This window comes from Moschus berezovskii, chromosome 9 (assembly GCF_049115385.1).
Source record: "Moschus berezovskii isolate FMDL1 chromosome 9, NW_MosBer_1.0, whole genome shotgun sequence".
Classification (NCBI taxonomy): Eukaryota; Metazoa; Chordata; class Mammalia; order Artiodactyla; family Moschidae; genus Moschus; species Moschus berezovskii.
The window spans coordinates 60,972,996-60,990,610 of NC_142468.1; the positions used below are offsets into that span (position 1 = coordinate 60,972,996).

Genomic DNA, 17,615 nt, shown 5'->3' on the forward strand with positions numbered 1-17,615 from the left:
GTCATCCCCTTCTCCTCCCGCCTTCAATTTTTCCCAGCATCAGGTGGCCAAAGTATTGGAGTTTCAGCTTCAACATCAGTCCTTCCAATGAGCACCCAGGACTGATCTCCTTTAGGATGGACTGGTTGGATCTCCTTGCAGTCCAAGGGACTCTCAAGAGTCTTCTCCAACACCACAGTTCAAAAGCATCAATTCTTTGGTGCTCAGCTTTCTTTATAGCCCAACTCTCACATCCATACATGACTACTAGAAAAACCATAGCCCTGACTAGACAGACCTTTTTGACAAAGTAACCTCTCTGCTTTTTAATATGCTGTCTAGGTTGGTCATAGCTTTTCTTTCAAGGAGCAAGTGTCTTTTAATTTCATGGCTGCAATCACCATCTGCAGTGATTTTAGAGCCCAGAAAAATAGTCTGTCACTATTTCCATTGCTTCCCCATTTATTTGCCATGAAGTGAAGGGACTGGATGCCATGATCTTAGTTTTCTGAATGTTGAGTTTTAAGCCAACTTTTTCATTCTCCTCTTTCATTTTCATCAAGAGGCTCTTTAGTTCTTCGCTTTCTGCCATAATGGTGGTGTCATCTGTGTATCTGGGATTATTGATATTTATCCTGGCAACCTTGATTCCAGCTTGTGCTTCATCCAGCCCAGAGTTCCGCATAATGTACTCTGCATAGAAGTTAAATAAGCAGGGTGACGATATACAGCCCTGATGTACTCCTTTTCCTATTTGGAACCAGTCTGTTGTTCCATGTCCAGTTCTAACTGTTGCTTCCTGACCTGCATACAGATTTCTCAAGAGACAGGTCAGGTCTTCTGGTATTCCCATCTCTTTAAGAATTTTCCACAGTTTTTTGTGATCCACACAGTTAAAGGCTTTCGCATAATCAATAAAGCAAAAGTAGATGTTTTTCTGGAACTCTCTTGCTTTTACAATGATCCAACAGATGTTGGCAATTTGATCTCTGGTTCCTCTGCCTTTTTCTGAATCTAGCTTGAACATCTGGAAGTTCACGGTTCATGTACTGTTTGTTGAAGCCTGGCTTGGAGAATTTTGAGGTGGACTTCTAAGAGTCCACCTTTCATTCTATTGGGGAATCCTTTTTCAGCTTAGGCCTAACATCAAACTTCCTGTTATCATGACATTATAGAACAAGTGAAAACCCTCTCCACCATGTCAGTCCAGCAGAGTTGAGAGGACACGAGTGACAAGCACACAAAGAGAAAGCTGGAGAGACACACAAATGGAAAATCAGCCTTTCCTTGGGTAACAAATAACTAATGGCTAATCACCGAGCGCAGAACATTAAAGGAAGACAGCCTTGCCTGGTATTGAAAAACAGTCTATAAACAGTTCATTTAATGTGCACTTCAAATAATATCTAACAATCAGAAAAATTCCTAATAGAGATTTTGACCCAAGGATGTAATCATCTCGTTGGAGAGCTATATGGGGCCTGGTGTGCCCTATAACCAAGGAAGAAAAATTCATAGGCCCAAGTACAGACAAATTTCCTACCATACCTCATGAGGTATTTTTTATCAGGTCCTTACAGAAAACTGGAAATTATTTTCTAATGTCCCTGTCAAATATTTATGGGTATTACATGTTTAAATTAAGGGAAATGTATTCATTCTCAACCAAACCTCTTGAAGTCCTAAGGCAGAGGAGCTAAAGAACCAAGTTATTTTAACTTAAAGAACAGTTACATCAATGAGGTAGCTCTTGCTGCTAAGAGTCAAGTGCTCACAGTGAGCAAGACAAGTGGGAAAGTAAGTCATGTCAGAGAATGCTATGTATTAACATGAATTTACTTCTTGAGTGCACTAAATAGTCTACAGCTGGCTTTTATCGGCTCCCTTGGAAGACTTATTAAAATTTGAGGAATTTTACAAGTCAGGAGACAGCATGTCAGTAGCCTGAAATTGGCCACAGTAAAAGTATTTACACCACAGAAATCAGCAAATGCTACAATCAGACCGACCTCCCACTTCTCTCTAGCCAGTTACAAATATTAACCAGCACACCACTGGCTAACCTTAACACTTGAAAGTTGCTTTTAAACTGAATCTACTTTTAGTTCTCTAAAAGCTTTTAGTTCCCTTTCTAAAAACATAGTTTTAAAATACAATTATAGATATTTTGTTTGTTTGGTATAAATTGACTTTTGGTTTAAAAATCAAATTAATCTGTTAATTCAGCTATTCGTTTCATTGGCTAATTGCCCTCTCCATTGCTGCCTAAGACAGATCTTATCTATTATTTACAGTTTCACTCTGTTTCAGAGTTAAGAATTCTAATTTAAATCTGTCAAATTTAGTTTTTAATAATAAATTATTATTTAAAAAATATCACTGCCCATCACTTTATTTTCTCAGGCAGTATTTAAAATTTCTCCACAGTTTTATCCAAACAAATAAAACTGCTATTTTCTCAGAGGAAGAGGATAGGTTCAGTGACCAGCTTAAAAAACTGCTGAATTAAACTTTTATTTAAAAGTTATTGTATTTCAGAATTTTTTCTATGTTTTTTCTAATTTAAATGTGAATCATTTTGCTGATATCTTAAATGTTGTTCTGTGATTCAAATTTACATTTTGTTTTCAATTTCATGAGGTATAGTATTTTTGTTTTGAATTTGGTTGCTTTAATCTTAAATTATTAAATAGCTTTGGAAGCCACTTTTGCTATTTAATGAGTTTCTCATTTCAATTTCAGATACTTAGATTTATAAGTCAAAACCTGTTCAGAAGTCAACGTTGACTCATTCAATCATAATTTTTTCTTTTGTAATGCCAACAGTTTACAAACAAGTAGTAATCTCAAAGTTTTTTCTATTGTTTGTTTTCAATTCATTGTTTTGTTGTTAGTTTTGTTTTACCAAAGGCCTGTTTGCCTATCGATCTATCCATCCATCTGTCCATCAACAGAGCACTGGTTGGTTTCTTTTGGTTTCAGTTTATCTAGCCAAGCGTAAGAAGCAGTGACACCTGCTGGTAAAACTGAAAACTCCTTTCCAGAATTACTACGGAGTTACCCAATCTATGCCAATGAGTTCTCAAGTAGCAAGTTCAGAGAAGAGAAAAATGAAAGAAAATAGCCCGATTATTATAAAATACTTCAACTATTAACATGACAAATTATTTTTAAAAAGACAACAGAGTCTAATAGGTATTATAAACCACACAGGAGATTGTAAGCAGCCATTCATTTCATTCTACCTCAACTCCTCTCCCCACCTGCTTCTCCAGATCTCAGAGGAGAGACTCACCCTCCTTCACTCACAGCATACCAACATCTTTCCATGCAAAGGTCCCTTTTTTTGTTTTATCATATTTTCCCCAGATTCCCACTCCCATCAACTGTCCGCTCTCAACCATACTCACTCTAGGATAAATTATTTTGCATATGTAGAAGTTTTAAATAATCACAAATAGTATCATGTTATAGAACTCAAACTTTTCCCCTACTTAATTTAGTATAAATTTTAATACTTCAGTCATGTTACTTATACTTTAGTTTCATTGCCTTTGGATGTTGCAAAATATTTCAGAGTATGTCTTTCACCCTATTTTATGTATCCCTTCTTCAAGTGATGGACACCTGTGCTGCCTACAACTTTTTGCTACTATGGATCTATGAATGCTACAATGAGTATCCTTATATATTTGCCCTTCTCCACAGAATGGCTGCTACACGCTGCACTTATAAATTCTAGCTATCATTTGGTATTTATCCCCATGTTCCACTTTTTGCCTATCTAATGAGTGTAAAAGTGGTATCTCGTTATTTTTAATTTTTAACTGATTATCAATAAGACTTAACATTCTTTAGAAAATGTGTTAGTCCTTCAGGTTTCCTTTCTTTTAACTGCCTAACTTTTAAATTAACTTCAGTTTATCACTTTTTAATGGTTTGGGATTTTTAAAGACCTTTTTCAGAATAGTAAAACTGAGAGGAAGGTACAAAGATTTGCCATAAATATACCACCTGCCCTGACACATGCATAGCCTCTCCTACTATCAACATACCACCAGAGTAGTATCTTTTTTTAAACCAAGAATAAAACTACATTGATAACATAATCACTCAAAGTCCATAGCTTATTTAAAAGTGAAAGTCACTCAGTCGTGTCTGACTCTTTGTGAACCCATAGGAATAGTCCATGGAATTCTCTAAGCCAGAATACTGGAGTGGGTAGCCTATTCCTTCTCCAGGGGATCTTCCCGACCCAGGAATCAAACTGGGATTTCCTACATTGCAAGCGGATTCTTTACCAACTGAGCTATCAGGGAAGCCCATAGCTTATCTTAGGATTTGCTTTAAGTGTTGTTCATTCTATGAGTTTGGACAAATGTCATTATATATAATGACATATATCCATCATTATATCTTAACAGTATTTTCACTTCCTCCGAATTCCTCTGTGCTCTGTCTGTTCATTTCTCTGCCCCTCATGCTGCTCCCCTGGTGCACCCCACACCACCCCAAAACAATCTCTTCATTGTCTCCGTAGCTTTGCCTCTTCTAGAGTATCATATATAGTTGGAATCATACAGTGTACAGTCTTTTCAGATTGGTTTCTTTTGTTTAGTAATACGCATTTAAGATTTCTCTATGTCTTCCCTGGTAGTTCAGATGGTAAAGAATCTGCCTGCAATGTGGGAGACCTGAGTTCAATCCCTGGGTTGGGAAGATCCCCTGGAGAAGGGAACTGCAACCCACTTCAGTACTCTTGCCTGGAGAATTGCATGGACAGAGGAGCCTGACGGGCTACAGTCCATGGGATTGCAAAGAGTTGGAGACAACTGAGTGAACACTTTATGTCTTTTTGTGGCCAATAGCTCATTTTTTTTTTTCTTGTTGAATAACATTCTGTCGTCTGGATGTACCACAGTTTGTATATCTATTCAACTACTGAAGGACATCATGGTTGCTGTCAAGTTTTGGCAATTATGTATAAAGCTACTACAAACATCTGTGTGGAGATTTTGTGTGGATGTAAATTTTCAACTCCTTTGGGTAAATATGATCATTGGATTGTATAGTAACAGTATCTTTAGTTTTTTAAAAATCACCAAACTATCTTTGAAAGTGGCTGTACCATTTTGCATTCCCACCATAAATGTATGAGAGTCCCCGTTGCTCTACAGCCTCATTTGCAGAATATGTGATGTTGTCAGTGCTATGGAATTTGGCCATTCTCATCGGTGTGTATTGGTTCCTTTGCCAGTTTTTGATGGGCATCCAATTCTTAACTGCAGTACTTCCTTGCACATTCTATACATTAATCCCTTGTTGACTTTTGACACTGTTAGTACCGTCTACCAATCCAGTCACTTTGTTTAGAGTCTTCTGATAAACAGAAATACTCTATTCTGATATAGTAATATCCATCAATTTTTCACCACATTTTTTGCTGGGGGAGTCTTAGTGAATAAATGTTTCTTCATAGTAGTTCAGAAGGATATTCTCCAATATTTTAGTCTATTAACTTTATACTTTTAAATTCCTTATTTAGTTTTTTAATACAATTGGGGAATCCCTTCCATATATGGTGTTCAGTAGAAATTCAATTTTTTTCTTCAAAAAGTGAGTTAGTTTTTCCAAACCCTTATTTTCCACTGGTTTATGATGTGACCACTAATGAATGCAAAGTTTCCATATAAAGAGAGATATTTCTGGACACTATTTAGTTTCATCAGGTTTTTTTCCTCATATCTGTGCAGAATCGCACCATTTTCATTGCTATGGTTCTCTAGTATGTATTCAATCCCCCAATTTGGAATTTCTTTTTAAAAACTGACTTAAAAGAGAACTTAATTTTTCCAGATAAGTTACAGAAAAATGTGTTGCATTTCTCAAAAAATTCTGTTATAGTTTTAATTGGAATTTCACTGAGTTTACTGGTTAATTTGGGGAAAATTAGATTCTCCACAACATTAAATTATCCCATCTGTAATCATACTATATCTCTCTGGCTTATAAAAATTTTTATGATCTTTAATGAAATTTTGAAAATATTTTCTCCATAAAAGTCTTTATATTTTGAACTTTTCTACTTAACTATCAAAGTTTTTTTCTTTCTTTTTTTGGTATTGTGAATGGAGAAAGAAACATGACTCTCTCAATTAATATACCTGGTTATAGTCTTCAGGAAACTCTAATAAGAATTTATCATCATTTAATACCCACTCACCTGAAATGGCTTCAGAAATGTTTCTTCCATTGCCAGCCTGCCATATTCAGTGAAAAGCTACAAGGAAAATCACACACCCGCACACACACGCACCCACACACACAAAGAGAGAAAACTTCAGTATCTTCTTGGTTTTCTTTCACTAATTTTTTTCTTTAGCTGTAACATAATACTATCCTATTAAGACTGCAATATTCATTTTAAGTAACTAAGTATTAGATTAAGTAGAGCTACAGTAATCATATATTTTAAAATTAAGGACATAGAATACATTTTAAAGTGAAGTTTCCATTTTAAAGATAACACCTTTTATATCTAGAATGTAGGACAGTTTTTTTGTGGGGAAGATAACAGACAAAGAAACATGTGAAATGACCTTTCAAAGCAAAACTTGCATAGATTAGACCAGAGAGCTATAATTTAAGTAGGATAATTTACAAAAATTGTTGCCTGAGGAAATTTAATGGCACAATGGCCTTGATTATTATAAAGGCATACAGGTGTTTGAGCAAGCTCTGGGAGATAGTGAAGGACCGGGAAGCCTGGTATGCAAAGCCTGGCGTGGAGGTCCATGGGGTCTCAAACAGTTGGACACAACTTAGCGACTGAACAACAATAACAACAGACATTTGGTTTAAAAAGTGAAGAATCAAACAAACCACCTTTTATTTTTTATCGCTCCCAATTGAGAGAGGCACCATATCATTTTGTTTCGCCAGAAATGTAAGGTTTTAGAGAACATAGACTTGAGGTGGTCCCTGTGATTTGGCCTCTGGTGAGAGTTCTATTCAGACTGGCCAAGTGGGTTTCCCGATATGTACAAAGGAAATGCCACTTCATCACACAAAAGTAGCAAGCTACAGAGGCATCTCAGAGCTGGGGAAGTGTACTGACACAGAGGACTCCCCTCCTTTGGCCTTTTAGAATTGCCCCGAAAGAACTACATTGTCTCTCCTGTGAAAACTGTGGGAATCTAGAAAGCAAGTGATAATAACTAGGTATCTGATTATAGTAATTAAATGAAAGTCTGGAATATTATGTTTAAAAGCTGGCCTGGGGATCAGAATCATTACTTATTTTCATCAGAATCATATACTAACATAATTTGAACTCACAATCTTTTCTGAGATAGGATGAGGTGATATCATTTACAGGAAAAAATTTTAAATGATCTTGAAAAGATCACAGTCCAAAATCAGTCCTTTTTTAGAAATCTTAAACAGGTATTGGACAGTGCCATATCATTAACTGGCTAGGTTATGACACACACCTAAAGAAGCAGTTGTACTCACTCAAAGAAACATCTAACAATTATCCAGCATATCGTCTATTTTTCATAATTGATCAGTGTGATGTACCAGAAACATATTTGGGAGTAACGCTAGATGTGAACTCCAAATGATAGTTCCAGCCTCACAGATTGCCCTGTGCTATTATCCTTTGCTATCGTTACACTGCATAGGGCCCTTATTGCCAAGATAATATATTAAAAGCAAAATTTTCTGTAAAATGAGCAGAGGGAAACTATCATAAAAACAATAGGTTTTTCTATTAATATGTAGCTAATAATAACATGAATTGAAAGAGAGTAGAGAGTGTGACCGGAGAAGGCAATGGCAAGCCACTCCAGTACTCTTGCCTAGAAAATCCCATGGACGGAGGAGCCTGGTGGGCTGCAGTCCATGGGGTCGCTAAGGGTCGGACACGACTGAGCGACTTCACTTTCACTTTTCAATTTCACACATTGGAGAAGGAAATGGCAACCCACTCCAGTGTTCTTGCCTGGAGAATCCCAGGGATGGGGGAGCCTGGTGGGCTTCCATCTATGGGGTCACACAGAGTCGGACACGACTGAAGTGACTTAGCAGCAGCAGCAGCAGCAGAGAGTGTGACCGGAGAAGGCAATGGCATCCCACTCCAGTACTCTTGCTTGGAAAATCCCATGGATGGAGGAGCCTGGTAGGCTGCAGTCCATGGGGTCGCGAAGAGTCGGAGATGACTGAGCGACTTCACTTTCACTTTTCACTTTCACACATTGGAGAAGGAAATGGCAACCCACTCCAGTGTTCTTGCCTGGAGAATCCCAGGGACAGGGGAGCCTGGTGGGCTGCCGTCTATGGGGTCACACAGAGTCGGACAGGACTGAAGTGACTTAGCAGCAGCAGCAGAGAGTGTGACCTGGAGAAGGCAATGGCACCCCACTGCAGTACTCTTGCCTCGAAAATCCCATGGACAGAGGAGCCTGGTGGGCTGCAGTCCATGGGGTAGTTGAATAGTTGGACACGACTGAGCAACTTCACTTTCACTTTTCACTTTCATGTATTGGAGAAGGAAATGGCAACCCACTCCAGTGTTCTTGACTGGAGAATCCCAGGGACAGGGTAGCTAGTTAGGCTGCCGTCTATGGGGTCGCACAGTCGGACACAACTGAAGCAACTTAGCAGTAGCAGAGAGTGTGACAGAGATGAGAACTACCTTTAGGAAATATCTGCTGCTGCTGCTGCTGCTGCTAAGTCACTTCAGTCATGTCCGACTCTGTGCAACCCCACAGACGGAAGCCCACCGGGCTCCCCTGTCCCTGGGATTCTCCAGGCAAGAACAGTGGAGTGGGTTGCCATTTCCTTCTCCTAGGAAATATCTAATCTTCTACTAATTTGAGATTTAAATGCTGCCCGGAGAATGAAAGAAACACCGAGTCCAATCAGGTAATGAGACTTCTATTCCCACTCTGTCACTAACTGGCAACTCATTCTTTTTCAGAAACAATTTCTCATTCATAAAACATTAAGGATAAGTTAGGTGTCACTGAGGTTTCTTTCAGATCTAAAATAGAATTCTATGAGTTACCATCAGGTGTTCACCCATTGCTATAAAATAGGCCACAGGAAAAAAATCTGGCATATAACTGATATTATACTAACAATTATTAAATCCTTGATCATAAGAATTCAACTTCACATTTTGGGCCATTTTTAAACCAAAGGTTCTTTTTCCACTCTAACATGCCATATATTTTCCCATAAACAGGGTCGACAAGCAAGTAGCTTTACTGAAACAAAGGACTTTGAAAATGAATTAGAAAGAACATAAGCATACAGGGTGAGAACAAGAAACCTGGAAATGTGACAACTTTCATTTGGTTATGTTTTTAAATCTTTCTGACTGTTACATTTTCCAAGTACAAGAAGGCCTGACAATATCTTAAAGTTCTGCTATACATGCCCAAAAGATTACCAGATATAGAAAAGAGACTATAAATATTGTTACCTGAAGGTGCTGAAGATCATCCTCTTGGACATTTTGAGATAAGTTATAAACCTTGATTAAGAAATAAAATAAAAATGAGAAAATAATTAGCAACATTACAAAAAAGATCTTCACGACCAAGATAATCACGATGGCGTGATCACTCACTTGGAGCCAGACATCTTGGAATGTGAAGTCAAGTGGGCCTTAGAGAGCATCACTACGGACAAAGCTAGTGGAGGTGATGGAATTCCAATTGAGCTATTTCAAATCCTGAAAGATGATGCTGTGAAAGTGCTGCAGTCAATATGCCAGCAAATTTGGAAAACTCAGCAGTGGCCACAGGACTGGAAAAGGTCAGTCTTCTTCCAATCCCAAAGAAAGGCAATGCCAAAGAATGCTCAAACTACCGCACAATTGCACTCATCTCACACGCTAGTAAAGTCATGCTCAAAATTTTCCAAGCCAGGCTTCAGCAATATGTGAACCGTGAACTTCCAGATGTTCAAGCAGGTTTTAGAAAAGGAAAAGGTACCAGAGATCAAATTGCCAACATCCGCTGGATCACGGAGAAAGCAAGAGAGTTCCAGAAAAACATCTATTTCTGCTTCATTGACTATGCCAAAGCCTTTGACTGTGTGGATCACAATAAACTGTGGAACATTCTGAAAGAGAAAGGAATACCAGACCACCTGACCTGCCTCTTGAGAAACCTGTATGCAGGTCAGGAAGCAACAGTTAGAACTGGACATGGAACAACAGACTGGTTCCAAATAGGAAAAGGAGTACGTCAAGGTTGTATATTGTCACGCTGCTTATTTAGCTTCTATGCAGAGTACATCATGAGGAATGCTGGGCTGGAAGAAGCACAAGCTGGAATCAAGATTGCCGGGAGAAATATCAATAACCTCAGATATGCAGATGACACCACCCTTATGGCAGAAAGTGAAGAGGAACTCAAAAGCCTCTTGATGAAAATGAAAGAGGAGAGTGAAAACATTGGCTTGAAGCTCAATATTCAGAAAACGAAGATCATGGCATCTGGTCCCATCACTTCATGGGAAATAGATGGGGAAACAGTGGAAACAGTGTCAGACTTTATTTTGGGGGGCTCCAAAATCACTGCAGATACTGACTGCAGCCATGAAATTAAAATATGCTTACTTCTTGGAAGGAAAGTTATGACCAACCTAGATAGCACATTAAAAAGCAGAGACATTACTTTGCCAACCGAGGTCCGTCTAGTCAAGGCTATGGTTTTTCCCGTGGTGATGTATGGATGTGAGAGTTGGACTGTGAAGAAAGCTGATCGCCGAAGAATTGATGCTTTTGAACTGTGGTGTTAGAGAAGACTCTTGAGAGTCCCTTGTACTGCAAGGAGATCCAACCAGTCCAGTCTAAAGGAGATCAATCCTGGGTGTTCATTGGAAGGACTGATGCTAAAGCTCAAACTCCAATACTTTGGCCACCTCATGTGACGAGTTGACTCACTGGAAAAGAGTCTGATGCTGGGAAGGATTGGGGGCGGGAGGAGAAGGGGACGACAGAGAAAGAGATGGCTGGATGGCATCACTGACTCGATGGACATGAGTTTGAGTGAACTCCGGGAGTTGGTGATGGACAGGGAGGTCTGGTGTGCTATGATTCATGGGGTCGCAAAGAGTCGAACACGACTGAGCGACTGAACTAAACTGAAGCACTTATTTTGCTATTTCTCTATTTTTGAAATATCAATTATCATAAAATCAAACTCTTTCATGTATATTCTTCTATAATGATATTTGTAAGACCTTAAGAGAGAAGTAGAAAGCCTGAGAGACAATAAACAATGCATTAATGCAATGATCATAAAACTGTTCCAGAAGTATAGTCGCCACCTGTTTCGGAGGCAGAATGTTAAAAATATTTTATGAACCTAAAATAATCATTCTTATAAGCTTACCAAAATAATAGCAATCTGGATCTTAATAAGCCATATATAAAATTTTGTCTTGAAAAATTATATTGGCTTCTTTACAATCAATTATTTAAGTCTATAGAAAATTTCATCACAAGGAAGTTCTGAATATATTGCTTATATCCTCAGACACATGCTTTATTGCTTCATGAAGAGATTAAAGTAAAACTCTTTTTTTTCCTGAGAAAGAGGATAAATATCAGTAACTTCAAAGAAAAAGTTAATGATGTTTGTTTATGTACTAATACAAACAGTATACTTTGTGTACTTTTTTCAATAACAGATTCAGTTCAGTTCAGTTCAGTCGCTCAGTCGTGTCCGACTCTCCGCGACCCCATGAATCACAGCACGCCAGGCCTCCCTGTCCATCACCAACTCCCGGAGTTCACTCAAACTCATGTCCACAGAATCGGTGATGCCATCCAGCCATCTCATTCTCCGTCGTCCCCTTCTCCTCCCGCCCCCAACCTTTCCCAGCATCAGAGTCTTTTCCAGTGAGTCAACTCGTCTCATGAGGTGGCCAAAGTATTGGAGTTTCAGCTTTAGCATCAGTCCCTCCAATGAACATCCAGGATTGATCTCCTTTAGAATGAACTGGTTGGATCTCCTTGCAGTATAAGGGACTCTCAAGAGTCTTCTCCAACACCACAGTTCAAAAGCATCGATTCTTCGGCGATCAGCTTTCTTCACAGTCCAACTCTCACATCCATACATGACCACGGGAAAAACCATTGCCTTGACTAGACGGACCTTGGTCGGCAAAGTAATGTCTCTGCTTTTTAATATACTATCAAGGTTGGTCATAACTTTCCTTCTCAGATAATAATAGTCATTACTAAGGACTTAGCAGATTTTTCAGTGAAAATATTTAATGTCTACAGGAAAAATATAAATAATAATTATTTAAAAGGCAAAAATAATCTGTTTTTAATTGACTTGTTAGAAGTTAGATATTAAGTCAGTATTTTAAAGTATTTTAAATTAAGAAGTATATTTTTAAAGTTAGTCAATCTTACAGCTATATCAATGAATAGATCATTCAGACAGAGAATCAACAAGGAAACACTGGACTTAACAACACATTAGATCACACTGACTGAACAGATACATAAAGATCATTCCGTCAAAAAGCAGCAGAATATACACACTTCATAAGTACCATTCTCGAGGACATGTCAGGTCACAAAACAAATTTTAATAAATTCAAAGAAGAATGAAATCATATCAAAGCAGCTTTTCCAACCACAATGGTATGAGACTAGAAATCATTCACAAGAAAAAAAATGGGGAAAAAAACAGGAAAATGTGGAGATTAAATAATGTGCTACTGAATTACCAATGGATCATGAAAGAAATAAAAGGAGAAATTAAAAAATACCTAAAGATAAATGTGAGCAAAATACCACATATCAAAATCCATGAGATGTAGCAAAGATGCTTCTGAGAAGGAAGTTCATAGCGATATGGGCCTACCTCAAAAAACAAGAAAATCCCCAAATAAACAACCTAATTTTACACCTAAAGAGACTAGAAAAAAAGAACAAAGCCCAAAGTTTGTAGAAGGAAGGAAATAATAAAGATGAGAGCAGAAATAATGAAAATAAGAGATTAAGAAACAATAAAAATATCAATGTAACTAAAAGCTAGTTGAAAAGATAAATAAAATCAACAAGTCATTAGCTAGACTCACCAAGAGAAAAAGAAAGAGGGCTCAAATAAATAAAATCAGAAATGAAAGAGGAGAAATTACAACTGATATGACAGAAATACAAAAGATTATAAGAGACTACAGTTATATGTCAACAAATTGGATGAACTAGAAGAAATGGATAAATTTCTAGAAACATTCAATCTCCCAAGATTGAATCATTAAAAAAGAAAAATCTGAATAAACTGATTACTAAAAAAGGATTGAAACAGCAATCCAAAAGTTCCCAACAAACATAAACCCAGGACCAGATGGCTTCAATGGCAAATTCTATAAAACATTCAAAGAAGATTTAATATCTTTCTAAAAACATTCCGAAAAAATTTTCAAATCCATTTTATGAAGCCAGCATTATCCTGATATCAAAACCAGAGGACACCACAAAGAAAGAAAACTACGCCAATTCCCTGATGAATATAGATGCAAAAATCCTCAACAAAATATTAGCAAACTGAATCCAACAATACATTAAAAGAGTAAACAAACCACAATGAGATACTACCTCCTACCTGTTAGAGTGGCTATTGTTGAAAAAAAAGATAAGGAACAATTACATGTTGGTAGGATGTGGAGAAAAGGGAACCTTCATATACTGTTAGTAGGATTGTAAATTTGTGCAGCCACTAGGGAAAACTGTATGGAGATTCTTAAAAAAGTTAAGAACAGAACTACCATATGACCCAGCAATTCCACATTTGGTATTTATCTGAAGAACATGAAAATACTATTCAAAAAGATATATGCACACTTATGTTCAATATATCACTATTTACAGTAGCCAAGATACAGAAAGTCCTTATGTGTCCAACAATGGATGAATGGATAAAGAAGATGTAACACACACACACACACACACACACTGGGTTACTACTCAACCCACCAGGCTCCTGCATCCATGGAATTTTCTAGGCAAGAGTACTGGAGTGGGTTGCCATTTCCTTCTCCAGGGGATCTTCCCAACCCAGGGATCGAACCTGGGTCTCCTGCACTGCAGGCAGACACTTTACTGTCTGAGCCAGCAGGGAATTGTAGACTTTACACTTGATCTTAGCCAAAAGGTCGAGAAGCGATGAATTGTATACTTTAAATAGAAAAAAATTACCAATAAGATAATGTTTTCTGATTAAAGTAGGCAATTTGAAAACTGATCAAAAATTAGATTACAGTAATTAAAAACAATTCTAATCTTATACAAATAATAAGAACTGGTATGCTAATTGAGTGAAATAATATATATATAATTTACATTTCTGTTGTTTGTCTCACTACCACATTTACATATAAATACATATATTCATAATTTTATTTAAAGAAATATCCATCAAAATGGGTTTATTTTATTCCATACCTGAATTGAGCTGATCATTGTGCTAAGGGCAAATACTGTGGCTGAATCTCTCAAAGTTGACTGACTATCAAAGGTTCCCTGAGTATCCATCAATAGCACTGCAACCTGTAGGCAAGTAGAGTACATTATTGATGTTTTATAGAACATGCAGAGCATTAGGGTTACCACAAAGTTAACACCATAAGGACTAAAAGCAAACCATCAGCAACGAATATTTAATAGGTAATTTTTCACACGAGCCATGAATGCCATTGAAAACAGAAATACTAATTTGCTGCTGAATACTGTAATGATTAATTTTCACTGGCAATCCAACAAAACAGAAATAGCATTGCTAATTGATCTGCTGTTCTACTGTCCCTATGATTTTGCCTACTGTGATCAATAGCAAGGAAGCTGGGGTTCATGTCAAATGGTCAAAATTAGTTTTTAAAAGAGCATTTTGGAGGATCCTGAAAAGTGGTAACTGCTGGTGAGTGAAAACTCAATTTTCTTGAAGAAGCTCACATCATACCTTTTTACCATCAGGTTTATTGATAAGGAAGATTTCACTCCATATCTGGATTCCTGTGGTCTCTCGTTCAGACCCACCTCTCCATGAAAAACCAGTCAGTGGTTCATTGTGATCTCCAACCCAATCAACTGATTCCTATAAATTAAGAAAGTCTATGATACTAAACTAGAGATGTAGTACAGGTTCTACTCACCCATACCAGTTAGTATTCCTCTTCAACTCTAGATAAAAGGAAAACAACATATACACATCTATCATACTGATACAACTGCTTTATTTACACATTCAAAAAAATTAATATAGAAGAGCAATCATATGTCACATGTTATGCTATGTCCTGTGGATACAAAGATATCATTCCAGATAAGAGGAAGCTCACAGCCTAACAGGGGGGACAGACATGCTAACAAAGCATTATGATGCGATACCTGCATGCCAAAATGGGTGTGTGTTTTAGACATAACTGTAAGCATATAGAAAGAAACAACTAACTCTTAGTTAAGACATCACAGGAGAAGTGATATTAGAGCTAAGTATTGAAAGATGTTTAGGCACTTCCCAGGTGAGCAAACTCAGCAAGGGCATTCCAGAAACAGAAATAAAGGTATGAGAGAGAATATTATGTCAAGATATACACAATAATAATATACACAAATGCCTCTCTAGATTGGGGAAGGAGTGAACAAATGGCAGGAGGTTAAGCACGTAGCAGTAGATGCAGAACAACAAAATCAAATCTATTACACTTTAATTTGAGCAAATACTATTTAACATAAGCAACGTGAGAAGCATTATCAAGTATTTCATTCTAATGTTTATTTCACAGTTATGGTTATGCCTGAAACTACATAACCTGAAAGAATGGAAAGTATTCTAATTTTGTTCATTCAGTTTTCCTGTGTTAAGCAGTATACTAATGTTGGTATGACAGAAATAGAAAATAGCAAGAATTTTGTTTGTTTTAAAAGCCTGAATGTATTTTTTGGTCATTCTGCTCTTGGTTGGTTTGGAGGCTAGAGATAGAAGATGTTAAAGTTAACATTACAAAGTTGTTCAAAAATGTCTCATGTATATAAAAGGTCAGTCCAAAATGGATAATTATTATATAAATGCATAACACAAAGTTCCTTTGGGTAGTATGTCTATTCTGCTTCAACATCCATATTTGCATCTGAATTGCTATGGGTAAAAGGGTAGACAAAAATACTGGTACGCTCTCAACTTCTAACTTTCTGTTCCCCCACTCTAATCTCCTATTTATCCTTCTGCTTTTGGTTGGTTGCATGCCCCTTAAAGCCTCTTTTCTATGCCACGCTATTATTTCAAATGTTACCACCGTGTTGGTTGCCTTTGGGGAATGGGTTAAAGGTGGGAACTGAGCAGGAAAAGATAACAGAACTTTGTGAGGTTAACAGCAAGATACACTTGATAGGATTTGGGGCTACCCAGGTATTTACATTTCCCTCCAAAAAGCAGATATACACTTCAGATGTAACTACATGTAAATGTTACAACAAAAGAAAAAAATTAAATAAATACCGAAATACATAACGATGATATATACTGAAATATTTATAGGGGAGAATACTGAAGTCAACAATTTACTTTGAAATGAATCAAAAATAAGATGGAGCAATGGACTGAAACAGGGAAGAATAGCTGGATACAACAAAAGTAGTAAAGCAAGAATATTAATGTTATTGGTACAATCTAAGCAGTGCACATCCAGGTATTCACTGCAAGGTTCTTTTAGCTTTGCTGGATGTATGAAAAATGTCATAGTAAATGCTGGGCACAAAATGATTATAATAAAAATTATGAAAAAAGTTATTCGACATTTTAAACACTAACATGTAAAGTTTATAACTGTATCACTGTACTTGTCTTTTTTCAAAATAATTTTTAAAAATGTGTTATGTTCTAAAGGAAATGTAGCAAAGCAGCTTCAGACAAAGTGGCCTATATAGTTTGGTCCCCAAGGCACCAGAGTTGGAATGGTTACACGATAGCATTTTTAAACTAGTTCATCTTTAGGGAACATAATAATGGAAACACTGGACACTACTACTAAATAAAAACACAAAGTGACAGAAGCACAAAAATCAGAAAATGTTTTAAACTTCTTCCCTACCTGGTTATACATGTATCTCAACATGAAGTCCATTAGGAAGGATTTTCCTTTTCTAAATGCTCCAGCAACAGATACAGCGACGACTTCCTTGTCCCTGACAGCCTCTGAGAGAAGGATCCGATTTAGAGCAGCTTCATCTAATTCAAAGGAATGGTCATCTTTGACAATGAGGACTTGGACTGGTCCTGCCTTTTTCACTGGCTCCTCCTCCTCGGAGCTCCATTCATATGTCTTTTCTGAAAACCCACCTGTTGAATAAGATAAGAATTTATTCAGAAATCATCTCAGAACACAGGAAATGTGTATGTACCCTTGACTCTCAAACAACTGAAACAGGAGCACAGTGGAATTCGTTGTTGTTCTGTTGCTAAGTTGTGTCCAACTCTATGAGACCTCATGGACTATAGCATGCAAGGCTCCTCTGTCCTCCACTATCTCCCAGAGTTTGCTCAAATTTATGTCCACTGAGTCAGTGATGCTATCTAACCATCTCATCCTCTACTGCTTTC

At 37.3% G+C, this 17,615-nt stretch overlaps 1 protein-coding gene across 2 annotated transcripts in view; it reads right to left on the bottom strand.

Moving 5' to 3' along the window:
• Window positions 1-17,615, bottom strand: part of ATL1 (atlastin GTPase 1) — a 76,102-nt gene that overhangs the window by 28,449 nt on the left and 30,038 nt on the right. For both annotated transcript variants that reach the window (XM_055436966.2, XM_055436965.2), the window contains exons 2-6: window positions 17,107-17,354; window positions 14,976-15,110; window positions 14,462-14,566; window positions 9,470-9,520; window positions 6,203-6,259 (exon numbers count right to left, since the gene is read on the bottom strand). In XM_055436966.2, the coding sequence (XP_055292941.1) occupies window positions 6,203-6,259; window positions 9,470-9,520; window positions 14,462-14,566; window positions 14,976-15,110; window positions 17,107-17,354 (596 nt within the window). The remainder of the gene's footprint in view (window positions 1-6,202; window positions 6,260-9,469; window positions 9,521-14,461; window positions 14,567-14,975; window positions 15,111-17,106; window positions 17,355-17,615) is intronic.